Source organism: Entelurus aequoreus, linkage group LG05 (assembly GCF_033978785.1).
Source record: "Entelurus aequoreus isolate RoL-2023_Sb linkage group LG05, RoL_Eaeq_v1.1, whole genome shotgun sequence".
Taxonomy (NCBI): domain Eukaryota; kingdom Metazoa; phylum Chordata; class Actinopteri; order Syngnathiformes; family Syngnathidae; genus Entelurus; species Entelurus aequoreus.
Genome location: NC_084735.1, coordinates 19,568,591 through 19,583,590, shown reverse-complemented (window position 1 = coordinate 19,583,590; position 15,000 = coordinate 19,568,591). Strand labels below are relative to the sequence as shown.

At 39.4% G+C, this 15,000-nt stretch overlaps 1 protein-coding gene across 6 annotated transcripts in view; it reads left to right on the top strand.

Annotated features, from left to right (window-relative positions):
• The window catches only part of runx1t1 (RUNX1 partner transcriptional co-repressor 1), a 113,532-nt gene that overhangs the window by 46,032 nt on the left and 52,500 nt on the right, over nucleotides 1-15,000 (top strand). For 4 of the 6 annotated variants that reach the window (XR_009826215.1, XM_062047319.1, XM_062047316.1 and 1 more), the window contains exons 5-8: nucleotides 700-881; nucleotides 7,043-7,314; nucleotides 9,768-9,865; nucleotides 13,657-13,852. Coding sequence is in view for 5 of the 6 variants with exons in the window: in XM_062047319.1 (XP_061903303.1) it covers nucleotides 700-881; nucleotides 7,043-7,314; nucleotides 9,768-9,865; nucleotides 13,657-13,852 (748 nt within the window). In the remaining variant the exon portion in view is untranslated. The remainder of the gene's footprint in view (nucleotides 1-699; nucleotides 882-7,042; nucleotides 7,315-9,767; nucleotides 9,866-13,656; nucleotides 13,853-15,000) is intronic. The other 2 variants (XM_062047317.1, XM_062047318.1) reach the window with 2 other exon arrangements.

The following is a 15,000-nucleotide window of genomic DNA, read 5'->3' as shown; positions in this document are numbered from 1 at the left end:
TGTTTGTGAAAGTGTCTCATAGTGTGTTTGTGTAAGTGTGTGTTTGTGAAAGTGTCTTATTGTGTGTTTGTGTAAGTGTGTGTTTGTGAAAGTGTCTCATTGTGTTTGTGAATGTGTTTCATTGTGTGTTTGTGTAAGTGTGTGTTTGTGAAAGTGTCTCATTGTGTTTGTGAATGTGTCTCATTGTGTGTTTGTGTAAGTGTGTGTTTGTGAAAGTGTCTCATTGTGTTTGTGAATGTGTCTCATTGTGTGTTTGTGAAAGTGTCTTATTGTGAAAAGATGGCAACTCTTAGTGACTCGCACCACTGGATACCAGATCAATATCATCCTTTTTTATAAAACTTCTTAACCTCCCGGCGTGTACTTCCATGTTGTTAGCACTCGCATTAGCCTCCCGATGTAGGCGACTATTAACTCCACAAGATGGCGCTTGATGTACAGCAGGAAGAGATCCATTCATCGCCGTTTACCTGACACGTGAAGAGTGACAAATTGAGGGGTGTAGGGTGTTGAATGTATTGAAATGTGTTTTGTTCCAACTTGGACCACAGTGTCAGAGTGGTGCTTTCCATCATTTTCAGCAGTCATTTTCAGTAACACCCTCCCTCTTCCTCTTACGGGAGATTATGAATCCCTTCCCGACTGTACCATGAAGGTTCTGTCAAACTGTTGATGTTGTTGTTTTCTTTCCCCCCGCAGGCCAACCTGCCTCTCCTGCAGAGGGAGCTCCTTCACTGCGCCCGACTGGCCAAGCAGAACCCGGCCCAGTACCTGGCCCAGCACGAGCAGCTGCTGCTGGACACCAGCACCACGTCCCCAGTGGACTCCTCCGAGCTGCTGCTGGACCTCAATGACAACGGGAAGAGGCGGACTCCCGACAGGTGGACATTTTTTTAATGCATGCATGTATATAAGACATAATAGCATACATGTAATACACATTGATTTATTTATTAGAGGTTTCATGTTACACATTTTGCAGAGCAGTGTGAGAAATGTCAAGTTCAAGTCAATCTGACTTGTGGCGCCTATCTCAACAGCGCCACCATGTGTTGTGTTTGCCATGAAGTCGGGGTCACGTGGGTGTAGTTTTATCATTACCCGGTGGTCTCATTGTGTGTTTGTGTAGTGTGTGTTTGTAAAAGTGTCTCACTGTGTGTTTGTGTAGTGTGTGTTTGTGAAAGTGTCTTATTGTGTGTTTGTGTAAGTGTGTGTTTGTAAAAGTGTCTGATTGTGTGTTTGTGTAAGTGTGTGTTTGTGAAAGTGTCTCATCGTGTTTTTGTGTAAGTGTGTGTTTGTGAAAGTGTCTCATTGTGTGTTTTTGTAGTGTGTGTTTGTGAAAGTGCCTTATTGTGTGTTTGTGTAAGTGTTTTTTTGGGAAAGTTTCTCATTGTGTGTTTATGAAAGTGTCTCATTGTGTGTTTGTGTAAGTGTGTGTTTGTGGAAGTGTCTCATTGTGTGTTTGTGGAAGTGTGTGTTTGTGAAAGTGTCTTATTGTGTGTTTGTGTAAGTGTGTGTTTGTGAAAGTGTCTCATTGTGTGTTTATGTAAGTGTGTGTTTGTGAAAGTGTCTCATTGTGTGTTTGTGAAAGTGTCTCATTGTGTGTTTGTGAAAGTGCCTTATTGTGTGTTTGTGTAAGTGTTTTTTGTGAAAGTGTCTCATTGTGTGTTTATGAAAGTGTCTCATTGTGTGTATGTGTAAGTGTGTGTTTGTGAAAGTGTCTCATTGTGTGTTTGGGTAAGTGTGTGTTTGTGAAAGTGTCTCATTGTGTGTTTGTGAAAGTGTCTTACTGTGTGTTTGTGTAAGTGTGTGTTTGTGAAAGTGTCTCATTGTGTTTTTGTGTAAGTGTGTGTTTGTGAAAGTGTCTCATTGTGTGTTTTTGTAGTGTGTGTTTGTGAAAGTGCCTTATTGTGTGTTTGTGTAAGTGTTTTTTTGTGAAAGTGTCTCATTGTGTGTTTAGGAAAGTGTCTCATTGTGTGTTTGTGTAAGTGTGTGTTTGTGAAAGTGTCTCGTTATGTGTTTGTGTAAATGTGTGTTTGTGAAAGTGTCTTATTGTGTGTTTGTTTAAGTGTGTGTTTGTGAAAGTGTCTCATTGTGTGTTTGTGAAAGTGTCTCATTTTGTGTTTGTGAAAGTGTCTCATTGTGTGTTTGTGAAAGTGTCTCATTGTGTGTTTGTGAAAGTGTCTTATTGTGTGTTTGTGTAAGTGTGTGTTTGTGAAAGTGTCTTATGGTGTGTTTGTGTGTGTGTTTGTGAAAGTGTCTCATTGTGTGTTTGTGTAAGTGTGTGTTTGTGAAAGTGTCTCATTGTGTGTTTGTGTAAGTGTGTGTTTGTGAAAGTGTCTTATTGTGTGTTTGTGTAAGTGTGTGTTTGTGAAAGTGTCTCATTGTGTGTTTGTGAAAGTGTCTCATTTTGTGTTTGTGAAAGTGTCTCATTGTGTGTTTGTGAAAGTGTCTCATTGTGTGTTTGTGAAAGTGTCTTATTGTGTGTTTGTGTAAGTGTGTGTTTGTGAAAGTGTCTTATGGTGTGTTTGTGTGTGTGTTTGTGAAAGTGTCTCATTGTGTGTTTGTGTAAGTATGTGTTTGTGAAAGTGTCTTATTGTGTGTTTTCGTGTGTGTTTGTGAAAGTGTCTCATTGTGTGTTTGTGTAAGTGTGTGTTTGTGAAAGTGTCTTATGGTGTGTTTGTGTAAGTGTGTGTTAGTGAAAGTGTCTTATTGTGGGTTTTCGTGTGTGTTTGTGAAAGTGTCTCATTGTGTGTTTGTGTAAGTGTGTGTTTCTGAAAGTGTCTCATTGTGTGTTTGTGAAAGTGTCTCATTGTGTGTTTGTGAAAGTGTCTCATTGTGTGTTTGTGAAAGTGTCTTATTGTATGTTTGTGTAAGTGTGTGTTTGTGAAAGTGTCTTATGGTGTGTTTGTGTGTGTGTTTGTGAAAGTGTCTCATTGTGTGTTTTTGTAAGTGTGTGTTTGTGAAAGTGTCTTATTGTGTGTTTTCGTGTGTGTTTGTGAAAGTGTCTCATTGTGTGTTTGTGTAAGTGTGTGTTTGTGAAAGTGTCTCATTGTGTGTTTGTGAAAGTGTCTTATTGTGTGTTTGTGAAAGTGTTTTATTGTGTGTTTTCGTGTGTGTTTGTGAAAGTGTCTCATTGTGTGTTTGTGTAAGTGTGTGTTTGTGAAAGTGTCTTATTGTGTGTTTGTGTAAGTGTGTGTTTGTGAAAGTGTCTCATTGTGTGTTTATGTAAGTGTGTGTTTGTGAAAGTGTCTCATTGTGTGTTTGTGAAAGTGTCTCATTGTGTGTTTGTGAAAGTGCCTTATTGTGTGTTTGTGTAAGTGTTTTTTGTGAAAGTGTCTCATTGTGTGTTTATGAAAGTGTCTCATTGTGTGTATGTGTAAGTGTGTGTTTGTGAAAGTGTCTCATTGTGTGTTTGGGTAAGTGTGTGTTTGTGAAAGTGTCTCATTGTGTGTTTGTGAAAGTGTCTTACTGTGTGTTTGTGTAAGTGTGTGTTTGTGAAAGTGTCTCATTGTGTTTTTGTGTAAGTGTGTGTTTGTGAAAGTGTCTCATTGTGTGTTTTTGTAGTGTGTGTTTGTGAAAGTGCCTTATTGTGTGTTTGTGTAAGTGTTTTTTTGTGAAAGTGTCTCATTGTGTGTTTAGGAAAGTGTCTCATTGTGTGTTTGTGTAAGTGTGTGTTTGTGAAAGTGTCTCGTTATGTGTTTGTGTAAATGTGTGTTTGTGAAAGTGTCTTATTGTGTGTTTGTTTAAGTGTGTGTTTGTGAAAGTGTCTCATTGTGTGTTTGTGAAAGTGTCTCATTTTGTGTTTGTGAAAGTGTCTCATTGTGTGTTTGTGAAAGTGTCTCATTGTGTGTTTGTGAAAGTGTCTTATTGTGTGTTTGTGTAAGTGTGTGTTTGTGAAAGTGTCTTATGGTGTGTTTGTGTGTGTGTTTGTGAAAGTGTCTCATTGTGTGTTTGTGTAAGTGTGTGTTTGTGAAAGTGTCTCATTGTGTGTTTGTGTAAGTGTGTGTTTGTGAAAGTGTCTTATTGTGTGTTTGTGTAAGTGTGTGTTTGTGAAAGTGTCTCATTGTGTGTTTGTGGAAGTGTCTCATTTTGTGTTTGTGAAAGTGTCTCATTGTGTGTTTGTGAAAGTGTCTCATTGTGTGTTTGTGAAAGTGTCTTATTGTGTGTTTGTGTAAGTGTGTGTTTGTGAAAGTGTCTTATGGTGTGTTTGTGTGTGTGTTTGTGAAAGTGTCTCATTGTGTGTTTGTGTAAGTATGTGTTTGTGAAAGTGTCTTATTGTGTGTTTTCGTGTGTGTTTGTGAAAGTGTCTCATTGTGTGTTTGTGTAAGTGTGTGTTTGTGAAAGTGTCTTATGGTGTGTTTGTGTAAGTGTGTGTTAGTGAAAGTGTCTTATTGTGGGTTTTCGTGTGTGTTTGTGAAAGTGTCTCATTGTGTGTTTGTGTAAGTGTGTGTTTCTGAAAGTGTCTCATTGTGTGTTTGTGAAAGTGTCTCATTGTGTGTTTGTGAAAGTGTCTCATTGTGTGTTTGTGAAAGTGTCTTATTGTATGTTTGTGTAAGTGTGTGTTTGTGAAAGTGTCTTATGGTGTGTTTGTGTGTGTGTTTGTGAAAGTGTCTCATTGTGTGTTTTTGTAAGTGTGTGTTTGTGAAAGTGTCTTATTGTGTGTTTTCGTGTGTGTTTGTGAAAGTGTCTCATTGTGTGTTTGTGTAAGTGTGTGTTTGTGAAAGTGTCTCATTGTGTGTTTGTGAAAGTGTCTTATTGTGTGTTTGTGAAAGTGTTTTATTGTGTGTTTTCGTGTGTGTTTGTGAAAGTGTCTCATTGTGTGTTTGTGTAAGTGTGTGTTTGTGAAAGTGTCTTATTGTGTGTTTGTGTAAGTGTGTGTTTGTGAAAGTGTCTCATTGTGTGTTTATGTAAGTGTGTGTTTGTGAAAGTGTCTCATTGTGTGTTTGTGAAAGTGTCTCATTGTGTGTTTGTGAAAGTGCCTTATTGTGTGTTTGTGTAAGTGTTTTTTGTGAAAGTGTCTCATTGTGTGTTTATGAAAGTGTCTCATTGTGTGTATGTGTAAGTGTGTGTTTGTGAAAGTGTCTCATTGTGTGTTTGGGTAAGTGTGTGTTTGTGAAAGTGTCTCATTGTGTGTTTGTGAAAGTGTCTTACTGTGTGTTTGTGTAAGTGTGTGTTTGTGAAAGTGTCTCATTGTGTTTTTGTGTAAGTGTGTGTTTGTGAAAGTGTCTCATTGTGTGTTTTTGTAGTGTGTGTTTGTGAAAGTGCCTTATTGTGTGTTTGTGTAAGTGTTTTTTTGTGAAAGTGTCTCATTGTGTGTTTAGGAAAGTGTCTCATTGTGTGTTTGTGTAAGTGTGTGTTTGTGAAAGTGTCTCGTTATGTGTTTGTGTAAATGTGTGTTTGTGAAAGTGTCTTATTGTGTGTTTGTTTAAGTGTGTGTTTGTGAAAGTGTCTCATTGTGTGTTTGTGAAAGTGTCTCATTTTGTGTTTGTGAAAGTGTCTCATTGTGTGTTTGTGAAAGTGTCTCATTGTGTGTTTGTGAAAGTGTCTTATTGTGTGTTTGTGTAAGTGTGTGTTTGTGAAAGTGTCTTATGGTGTGTTTGTGTGTGTGTTTGTGAAAGTGTCTCATTGTGTGTTTGTGTAAGTGTGTGTTTGTGAAAGTGTCTCATTGTGTGTTTGTGTAAGTGTGTGTTTGTGAAAGTGTCTTATTGTGTGTTTGTGTAAGTGTGTGTTTGTGAAAGTGTCTCATTGTGTGTTTGTGGAAGTGTCTCATTTTGTGTTTGTGAAAGTGTCTCATTGTGTGTTTGTGAAAGTGTCTCATTGTGTGTTTGTGAAAGTGTCTTATTGTGTGTTTGTGTAAGTGTGTGTTTGTGAAAGTGTCTTATGGTGTGTTTGTGTGTGTGTTTGTGAAAGTGTCTCATTGTGTGTTTGTGTAAGTATGTGTTTGTGAAAGTGTCTTATTGTGTGTTTTCGTGTGTGTTTGTGAAAGTGTCTCATTGTGTGTTTGTGTAAGTGTGTGTTTGTGAAAGTGTCTTATGGTGTGTTTGTGTAAGTGTGTGTTAGTGAAAGTGTCTTATTGTGGGTTTTCGTGTGTGTTTGTGAAAGTGTCTCATTGTGTGTTTGTGTAAGTGTGTGTTTCTGAAAGTGTCTCATTGTGTGTTTGTGAAAGTGTCTCATTGTGTGTTTGTGAAAGTGTCTCATTGTGTGTTTGTGAAAGTGTCTTATTGTATGTTTGTGTAAGTGTGTGTTTGTGAAAGTGTCTTATGGTGTGTTTGTGTGTGTGTTTGTGAAAGTGTCTCATTGTGTGTTTTTGTAAGTGTGTGTTTGTGAAAGTGTCTTATTGTGTGTTTTCGTGTGTGTTTGTGAAAGTGTCTCATTGTGTGTTTGTGTAAGTGTGTGTTTGTGAAAGTGTCTCATTGTGTGTTTGTGAAAGTGTCTCATTGTGTGTTTGTGAAAGTGTTTTATTGTGTGTTTTCGTGTGTGTTTGTGAAAGTGTCTCATTGTGTGTTTGTGTAAGTGTGTGTTTGTGAAAGTGTCTCATTGTGTGTTTGTGAAAGTGTCTCATTGTGTGTCGGTGGTCCCCGGGGGCCAACATGTGGACATAAATGAAGGTGGTGGGAGAGCGTGGACGTCCCCCGAGGACACAAAGATTGTTGCTGCGGGAAGAGGAGGAGGAGGAGGAGGAGGAAGAGGAGGAGGAGGAGGAGGAGGAGGAGGAGGAGGAGGAGGAGGAGGGAGAGAATGGTGGGATGAGCCCAGGGAGGCAGGGAGCGATGGAGGGAAGAAGAACATATGGATGAGCATTAGGAAGCCGTAAAAACATCTCATTAAGAAGTTCAATCTGTTCATGGGAGAGATGTGTGTGGGAGGGCTGCTAACACACACACACACACACACACACACACACACACACACACACACACACACACACACACACACCTGGCTACATTCATCTTTGCAAGCAGGCAAAAAAGCAGCTGATTCTGTAGAAGCTACACGTAGTTAGCGTTGTTAGCATTAGCTCACGCTCGCTCCTTTCCAGAAGCAAAGAGAACGGCTTGGACCGCGACGGCGCCGCCACTGCCCCGCCACACCCGGACGTGCACCCGGGCAAGCGGCCCTGCACCGTCAGCCCCGCCCTGCGCTTCAGCCCGTCCAACGGCATCCCCTACCAGCCGCACCCGGGCCCACTGCCACCACCGCCGCCGCCGCACTACCGCCTGGACGACATGGCAGTCGCCCACCACTACCGCGACGCCTACCGCCACCCACCCTCCAATCACAGAGAGATCCGCGAGAGAGCCCGCCCCCTTGGTGAGAGACCAGTACAGCCTAGTGTGTTGTTGTGTGTTTGTGAAAGTCTCTTATTGTGGGTTTGTGAAAGTGTCTCATTGTGTGTTTGTGAAAGTGTCTTATTGTGTGTTTGTGAAAGTCTCTCATTGTGTGTTTGTGAAAGTGTCTCATTGTGTGTTTGTGAAAGTGTCTCATTGTGTGTTTGTGAAAGTCTCTTATTGTTTGTTTGTGAAAGTGTCTCATTGTGTGTTTGTGAAAGTGTCTCATTGTGTGTTTGTGAAAGTCTCTCATTGTGTGTTTGTGAAAGTGTCTCATTGTGTGTTTTTGAAAGTGTCTCATTGTGTGTTTGTGAAAGTCTCTTATTGTTTGTTTGTGAAAGTGTCTCCTTGTGTGTTTGTGAAAGTGTCTCATTGTGTGCTTGTGAAAGTGTCTCATTGTGTGTTTGTGAAAGTGTCTCATTGTGTGCTTGTGAAAGTGTCTCATTGTGTGCTTGTGAAAGTGTCTCATTGTGTGTTTGTGAAAGTCTCTTATTGTGGGTTTGTGAAAGTGTCTCATTGTGTGTTTGTGAAAGTGTCTCATTGTGTGTTTGTGAAAGTGTCTTATTGTTTGTTTGTGAAAGTCTCTCATTGTGTGTTTGTGAAAGTGTCTCATTGTGTGTTTGTGAAAGTGTCTCATTGTGTGTTTGTGAAAGTCTCTTATTGTTTGTTTGTGAAAGTGTCTCATTGTGTGTTTGTGAAAGTGTCTTATTGTGTGTTTGTGAAAGTCTCTCATTGTGTGTTTGTGAAAGTGTCTCATTGTGTGTTTGTGAAAGTGTCTCATTGTATGTTTGTGAAAGTCTCTTATTGTTTGTTTGTGAAAGTGTCTCATTGTGTGTTTGTGAAAGTGTCTCATTGTGTGTTTGTGAAAGTGTCTCATTGTGTGCTTGTGAAAGTGTCTCATTGTGTGCTTGTGAAAGTGTCTCATTGTGTGCTTGTGAAAGTGTCTCATTGTGTGTTTGTGAAAGTCTCTTATTGTTTGTTTGTGAAAGTGTCTCATTGTGTGTTTGAGAAAGTGTCTTATTGTGTGTTTATGAAAGTCTCTTATTGTGTGTTTGTGAAAGTGTCTCATTGTGTGTTTGTGAAAGTGTCTTATTGTGTGTTTGTGAAAGTCTCTCATTGTGTGTTTGTGAAAGTGTCTCATTGTGTGTTTGTGAAAGTGTCTCATTGTGTGTTTGTGAAAGTCTCTTATTGTTTGTTTGTGAAAGTGTCTCATTGTGTGTTTGTGAAAGTGTCTTATTGTGTGTTTGTGAAAGTCTCTCATTGTGTGTTTGTGAAAGTGTCTCATTGTGTGTTTGTGAAAGTCTCTTATTGTTTGTTTGTGAAAGTGTCTCATTGTGTGTTTGTGAAAGTGTGTGTTTGTGAAAGTGTCTCATTGTGTGTTTGTGAAAGTCTCTTATTGTGTGTTTGTGAAAGTGTCTCATTGTGTGTTTGTGAAAGTGTGTGTTTGTGAAAGTGTCTCATTGTGTGTTTGTGAAAGTCTCTTATTGTGTGTTTGTGGAAGTGTCTCATTGTGTGTTTGTGGAAGTGTGTGTTTGTGAAAGTGTCTCATTGTGTGTTTGTCCAAGGGTGTGTTTGGGAAAGTGTCTCATTGTGTCTTTGTGAAAGTGTCTCATTGAGTGTTTGTGAAAGTGTCTCATTGTGTGTTTATCTAAGTGTGTGTTTGTGAAAGAGTGTTATTGTGTTTGTGAAAGAGTGTGTTAGTGAAAGTCTGTTATTGTGTGTTTGTGAAAGTGTCTCATTGTGTGTTTGTGAAAGTGTCTCATTGTGTGTTTGTGTAAGTGTGTGTTTGTGGAAGTGTCTCATTGTGTGTATGTGAAAGTGTGTTTGTGAAAGTGTCTCATTGTGTGTTTGTGTAAGTGTATGTTTGTGAAAGTGTCTCATTGGGTTTTTGTGAAAGTGTCTCATTGTGTGTTTGTGTAAGTGTCTTGTTTGTGTTTGTGAAAGTGTCTCATTGTTTGTTTTTCAAAGTTTCTCATTATGTATTTCTGAAAGTGTCTTATTGTGTCTTTGTGTAAGTGTCTTATTGTGTGTTTGTGTAAGTGTGTGTTTGTGAAAGTGTCTCTTTGTGTGTTTCTGAAAGTGTCTTATTGTGTGTTTGTGAAAGTGTCTCATTGTGTGTTTGTGAAAGTGTCTTATTGTGTGTTTGTGTTAGTGTGTGTTTGTGAAAGTGTCTCATTGTGTGTTTGTGAAAGTGTCTCATTGTGTGTTTGTGAAAGTGTGAAGTGTGTGTATGTGTGTGAGTGAAAGTGTCTTGTGTGTTTGTGAAAGTATGGTACGTGACATTGTGTTGTGTGTGTGAAGGTGTGTTGTATGTTATCTAATGTGTGTGTGTGTGTGTGTGTGTGTGTGTGTGTGTGTGTGTGTGTGTGTGTGTGTGTGTGTGTGTGTGTGTGTGTGTGTGTGTGTGTGTGTGTGTGTGTGTGTGTGTTCCTTTAGGTGTGCATGGTGGGGGGAGACAGGAGGAGATGATCGACCACCGTCTGACAGAGAGAGAGTGGGCAGAGGAGTGGAAGCACCTTGACCATGTAAGAAAAGTAATAACATTTTTATATTTACACTTTTACACTCTGCATACACATCTGTACTACTAACCACCGTGTACTACTACTACTACTACTACTACTACTACTGCATCTGTACTACTAACCACCGTGTACTACTACTACTACTACTACTGCATCTGTTCTACTAACCACCGTATACTACTACTACTACTATTACTACTACTACTGCATATGTTCTACTAACCACCGTATACTACTACTACTACTATTACTACTACTACTGCATCTGTTCTACTAACCACCGTATACTACTACTACTACTATTACTACTACTACTGCATCTGTACTACTAACCACCGTGTACTACTACTACTACTACTACTACTACTGCATCTGTTCTACTAACCACCGTATACTACTACTACTACTATTACTACTACTACTGCATCTGTACTACTAACCACCGTGTACTACTATTACTACTACTACTACTACTGCATCTGTTCTACTAACCACCGTATACTACTACTACTACTATTACTACTACTACTGCATCTGTACTACTAACCACCGTGTACTACTACTACTACTACTACTACTACTGCATCTGTACTACTAACCACTGTGTACTACTACTACTACTACTACTGCATCTGTACTACTAACCACCGTGTACTACTACTACTGCTACTACTGCATCTGTACTACTAACCACCGTGTACTACTACTACTACTACTGCATCTGTACTACTAACCACAGAGTACTACTACTACTGCTACTACTGCATCTGTACTACTAACCACCGTGTACTACTACTACTACTACTGCATCTGTACTACTAACCACCGTGTACTACTACTACTACTACTACTACTGCATCTGTACTACTAACCACCGTGTACTACTACTACTACTACTGCATCTGTACTACTAACCACCGTGTACTACTACTACTACTACTACTACTGCACATGTACAGTATACTAGTAACTAATGTATAGTACTGCACAGTATACTACCAAGTACTGTGTAGTACGGTACAGTATAGCACTAAGTACTGTGTAGTACTGGACAGTATACTACCAAGTACTGTGTAGTACTGCACAGTATACTACCAAGTACTGTGTAGTACTGCACAGTATACTACCAAGTACTGTGTAGTACAGTACTGTGTAGTACAGTACAGTATACTACCAAGTACTGTGTAGTACTGCACAGTATACTACCAAGTACTGTGTAGTACTGCACAGTATACTACCAAGTACTGTGTAGTACTGCACAGTCTACTACCAAGTACTGTGTAGTACAGTACAGTATACTACCAAGTACTGTGTAGTACAGTACAGTATAGCACTAAGTACTGTGTAGTACTGTACATGCACAGTGTGTGTCATATGGTGATTGATTGATTGATTGATTGATTGCGACTTTTATTAGTAGATTGCACTGTGAAGTACATATTCCGTACAATTGACCACTAAATGGTAACACCCGAATACGTTTTTCAACTTGCCTGGAGGTGTTGTTTTAGTGCGGTTTTGAAGGAGGATAGAGATGCTCTTTCTTTTATACCTGTTGGGAGCGCATTCCACATTGATGTGGCATAGAAGGAGAATGAGTTAAGACCTTTGTTAGATCGGAATCTGGCTTTAACGTGGTTAGTGGAGCTCCCCCTGGTGTTGTGGTTATGGCGGTCATTTACGTTAAGGAAGTAGTTTGACATGTACTTCGGTATCAGGGAGGTGTAGCGGATTTTATAGACTAGGCTCAGTGCAAGTTGTTTAACTCTGTCCACCTTGAGCCAGCCCACTTTAGAGAAGTGGTAGGAGTGAGGTGTGATCTGGGGTGGAGGTCTAGAAGTAATCTGACTAGCTTGTTCTGAGATGTTTGGAGTCTAGATTTGAGGGTTTTGGGAAAGTGTCTCATTGTGTGTTTGTGAAAGTGTCTCATTGTGTGTTTGTGAAAGTGTCTCATTGTGTGTTTGTGAAAATGTCTCATTGTGTGTTTGTGAGACTGTCTCATTGTGTGTTTGTTTAAGTGTGTGTTTGTAAAAGTGTCTCATTGTGTGTTTGTGAACGTGTCTTATTGTGTGTTTGTGAAAGTGTCTCATTGTGTGTTTGTGAAAATGTCTTGTGTGTTTGTGAAAGTGTCTCATTGTGTGTTTGTGAAAGTGTCTCATTGTGTGTTTGTCTAAGTGTGTGTTTGTGAAAGAGTGTTATTGTGTTTGTGAAAGAGTGTGTTAGTGAGTATGTGTTATTGTGTAATTGTGAAAGTGTCTTATTGTGTGTTTGTGAAAGTGTCTCATTGTGTTCGTGAAAGTTTCTCATTGTGTGTTTGTGAAAGTGTGTGTTTGTGAAAGTGTCTCATTGTGTGTTTGTGTAAGTGTGTGTTGTGAAAGTGTCTCATTGTGTTTTTCTGAAAGTGTCTTATTGTGTGTTTGTGTAAGTGTGTGTTTGTGAAAGTGTCTCATTGTGTGTTTGTGTAAGTGTGTGTTTGTGAAAGTGTCTCATTGTGTGTTTGTGAAAGTGTCTTATTGTGTGTTTGTGTAAGTGTGTGTTTGTGAAAGTGTCTCATTGTGTGTTTGTGAAAGTGTCTTATTGTGTGTTTTTGTAAGTGTGTGTTTGTGAAAGTGTCTCATTGTGTGTTTGTAAAGTGTCTCATTGTGTGTTTGTGTAAGTGTGTGTTGTGAAAGTGTCTCATTGTGTGTTTGTGAAAGTGTCTTATTGTGTGTTTGTGTAAGTGTGTGTTTGTGAAAGTGTCTCATTGTGTGTTTGTGTAAGTGTGTGTTTGTGAAAGTGTCTCATTGTGTGTTTGTGTAAGCGTGTGTTGTGAAAGTGTCTCATTGTGTGTTTGTGAAAGTGTCTCATTGTGTGTTTGTGTGAGTGTCTCATTGTGTGTTTGTGTAAGTGTCTCATTGTGTGTTTGTGAAAGTGTCTCATTGTGTGTTTGTGTAAGTGTGTGTTGTGAAAGTGTCTCATTGTGTGTTTGTGAAAGTGTCTTATTGTGTGTTTGTGTAAGTGTGTGTTTGTTAAAGTGTCTCATTGTGTGTTTGTGTAAGTGTGTGTTTGTGAAAGTGTCTCATTGTGTGTTTGTGTAAGCGTGTGTTGTGAAAGTGTCTCATTGTGTGTTTGTGTAAGTGTCTCATTGTGTGTTTGTGTAAGTGTCTCATTGTGTGTTTGTGTAAGCGTGTGTTGTGAAAGTGTCTCATTGTGTGTTTGTGTAAGTGTCTCATTGTGTGTTTGTGTAAGTGTCTCATTGTGTGTTTGTGTAAGTGTCTCATTGTGTGTTTGTGTAAGCGTGTATTGTGAAAGTGTCTCATTGTGTGTTTGTGAAAGTGTCTCATTGTGTGTTTGTGTAAGTGTCTCATTGTGTGTTTGTGTAACTGTCTCATTGTGTGTTTGTGTAAGTGTCTCATTGTGTGTTTGTGTAAGCGTGTGTTGTGAAAGTGTCTCATTGTGTGTTTGTGAAAGTGTCTCATTGTGTGTTTGTGTAAGTGTCTCATTGTGTGTTTGTGTAAGTGTCTCATTGTGTGTTTGTGTAACTGTCTCATTGTGTGTTTGTGTAAGTGTCTCATTGTGTGTTTGTGTAAGCGTGTGTTGTGAAAGTGTCTCATTGTGTGTTTGTGAAAGTGTCTCATTGTGTGTTTGTGTAAGTGTCTCATTGTGTGTTTGTGTAAGTGTCTTATTGTGTGTAGAAGTGTATAGATAGTCAACAGGAACAGGAAGTGCTAGCTACTGTATATAAAGCTAGTATCACAAGTGTTGTGTATTACAGTAGTTAGTGTAAACTCAGCACTTGGTGTGCCTTGATCGCCCCCTAGCTGCTGAACTGCATCATGGACATGGTGGAGAAGACCCGGCGCTCGCTGACCGTGCTGCGCCGCTGCCAGGAGGCCGACCGCGAGGAGCTCAACTACTGGATACGCCGCTACAGCGACGCCGAGGAGCTGAAGAAGGGCGCCGGCGGAGGGCAGTCCAGGCAGCAGAGCCCGGCAGGGCAGGACAACACAGTGGCAGGTTTGTTTACATCCACTCATTGTTTACTCACAGTAAATACTGTATGTCTGAGACCTACTACAATCTATTACATGTGACCATTTTGTGTGTGTAGCTTTGATGTTAGCACAAATATTAGCAACACTAGCATAGCTCTGTGAGCTACATGCTAACATTGCATTTTAACATAATGCTAGGTTAGCAACAGTAGCTTAACTATATGAGATACATGCTAATATTACATTTTAACATCATGCTCGGTTAGCAACACTAACACAGCTACACGCTAACATTACATTTTAACATTTTGTCAGGTTAGCAACACTAGCATACCTACAGTATGTGAGCTACACGATAACATTACATTTTAACATCATGCTAGGTTAGCAACACTAGCATAGCTTTGTGAGCTACATGCAAATATTGTATTTTCACATCATACTAAGTTAGCAACACTAGCATAGCTTTGTGAGCTACATGCAAATATTGTATTTTCACATCATACTAAGTTAGCAACATGAGCATAGCTATGTGAGCTACATGCTAAGATGACATTTTAACATCATGCTAAGTTAGCAACACTAGCATAGCTATGTGAGCTACATCCTAACATTACATTTTAGCCCTATCCTAGGTAAGCGACACTAGCATAGCAATACGAGCTATATGCTAACATTACATTTTAACATCATGCTAGGTTAGCACAGCTTTGTGAGCTACATGCTAATATTACATTTTAACACCATACTCGATTAGCAGCACTAGCATGGTTATGTGAGCTACATGCCAACATTACATTTTAACATCATGCTGGGTTAGAAACACGAGCATAGCTATGTGAGCTACATGCTAAGATTACATTTTATCATCATGATAGGTAAGCAACACTAGCATAGCTATGTGAGCTACATGCTAACATTACATTTTGACATCATGCTGGGTAAGCAACCTTAGCGTAGCTATGTGAGCTACATGGTAGCGTTATATTTTAACATAATGCTAGGTTAACAACACTAAAATCACTATGTGAGCTACATGCTAACATTACATTATAACATCATGATTGGTTAACACTAACATAGCTACTTGAGCTACATTCTGACATTACATTTTAGCATCATGCTAGGTTAAGACACTAGCATAGCAATATGAGCTACATGCTAACATTG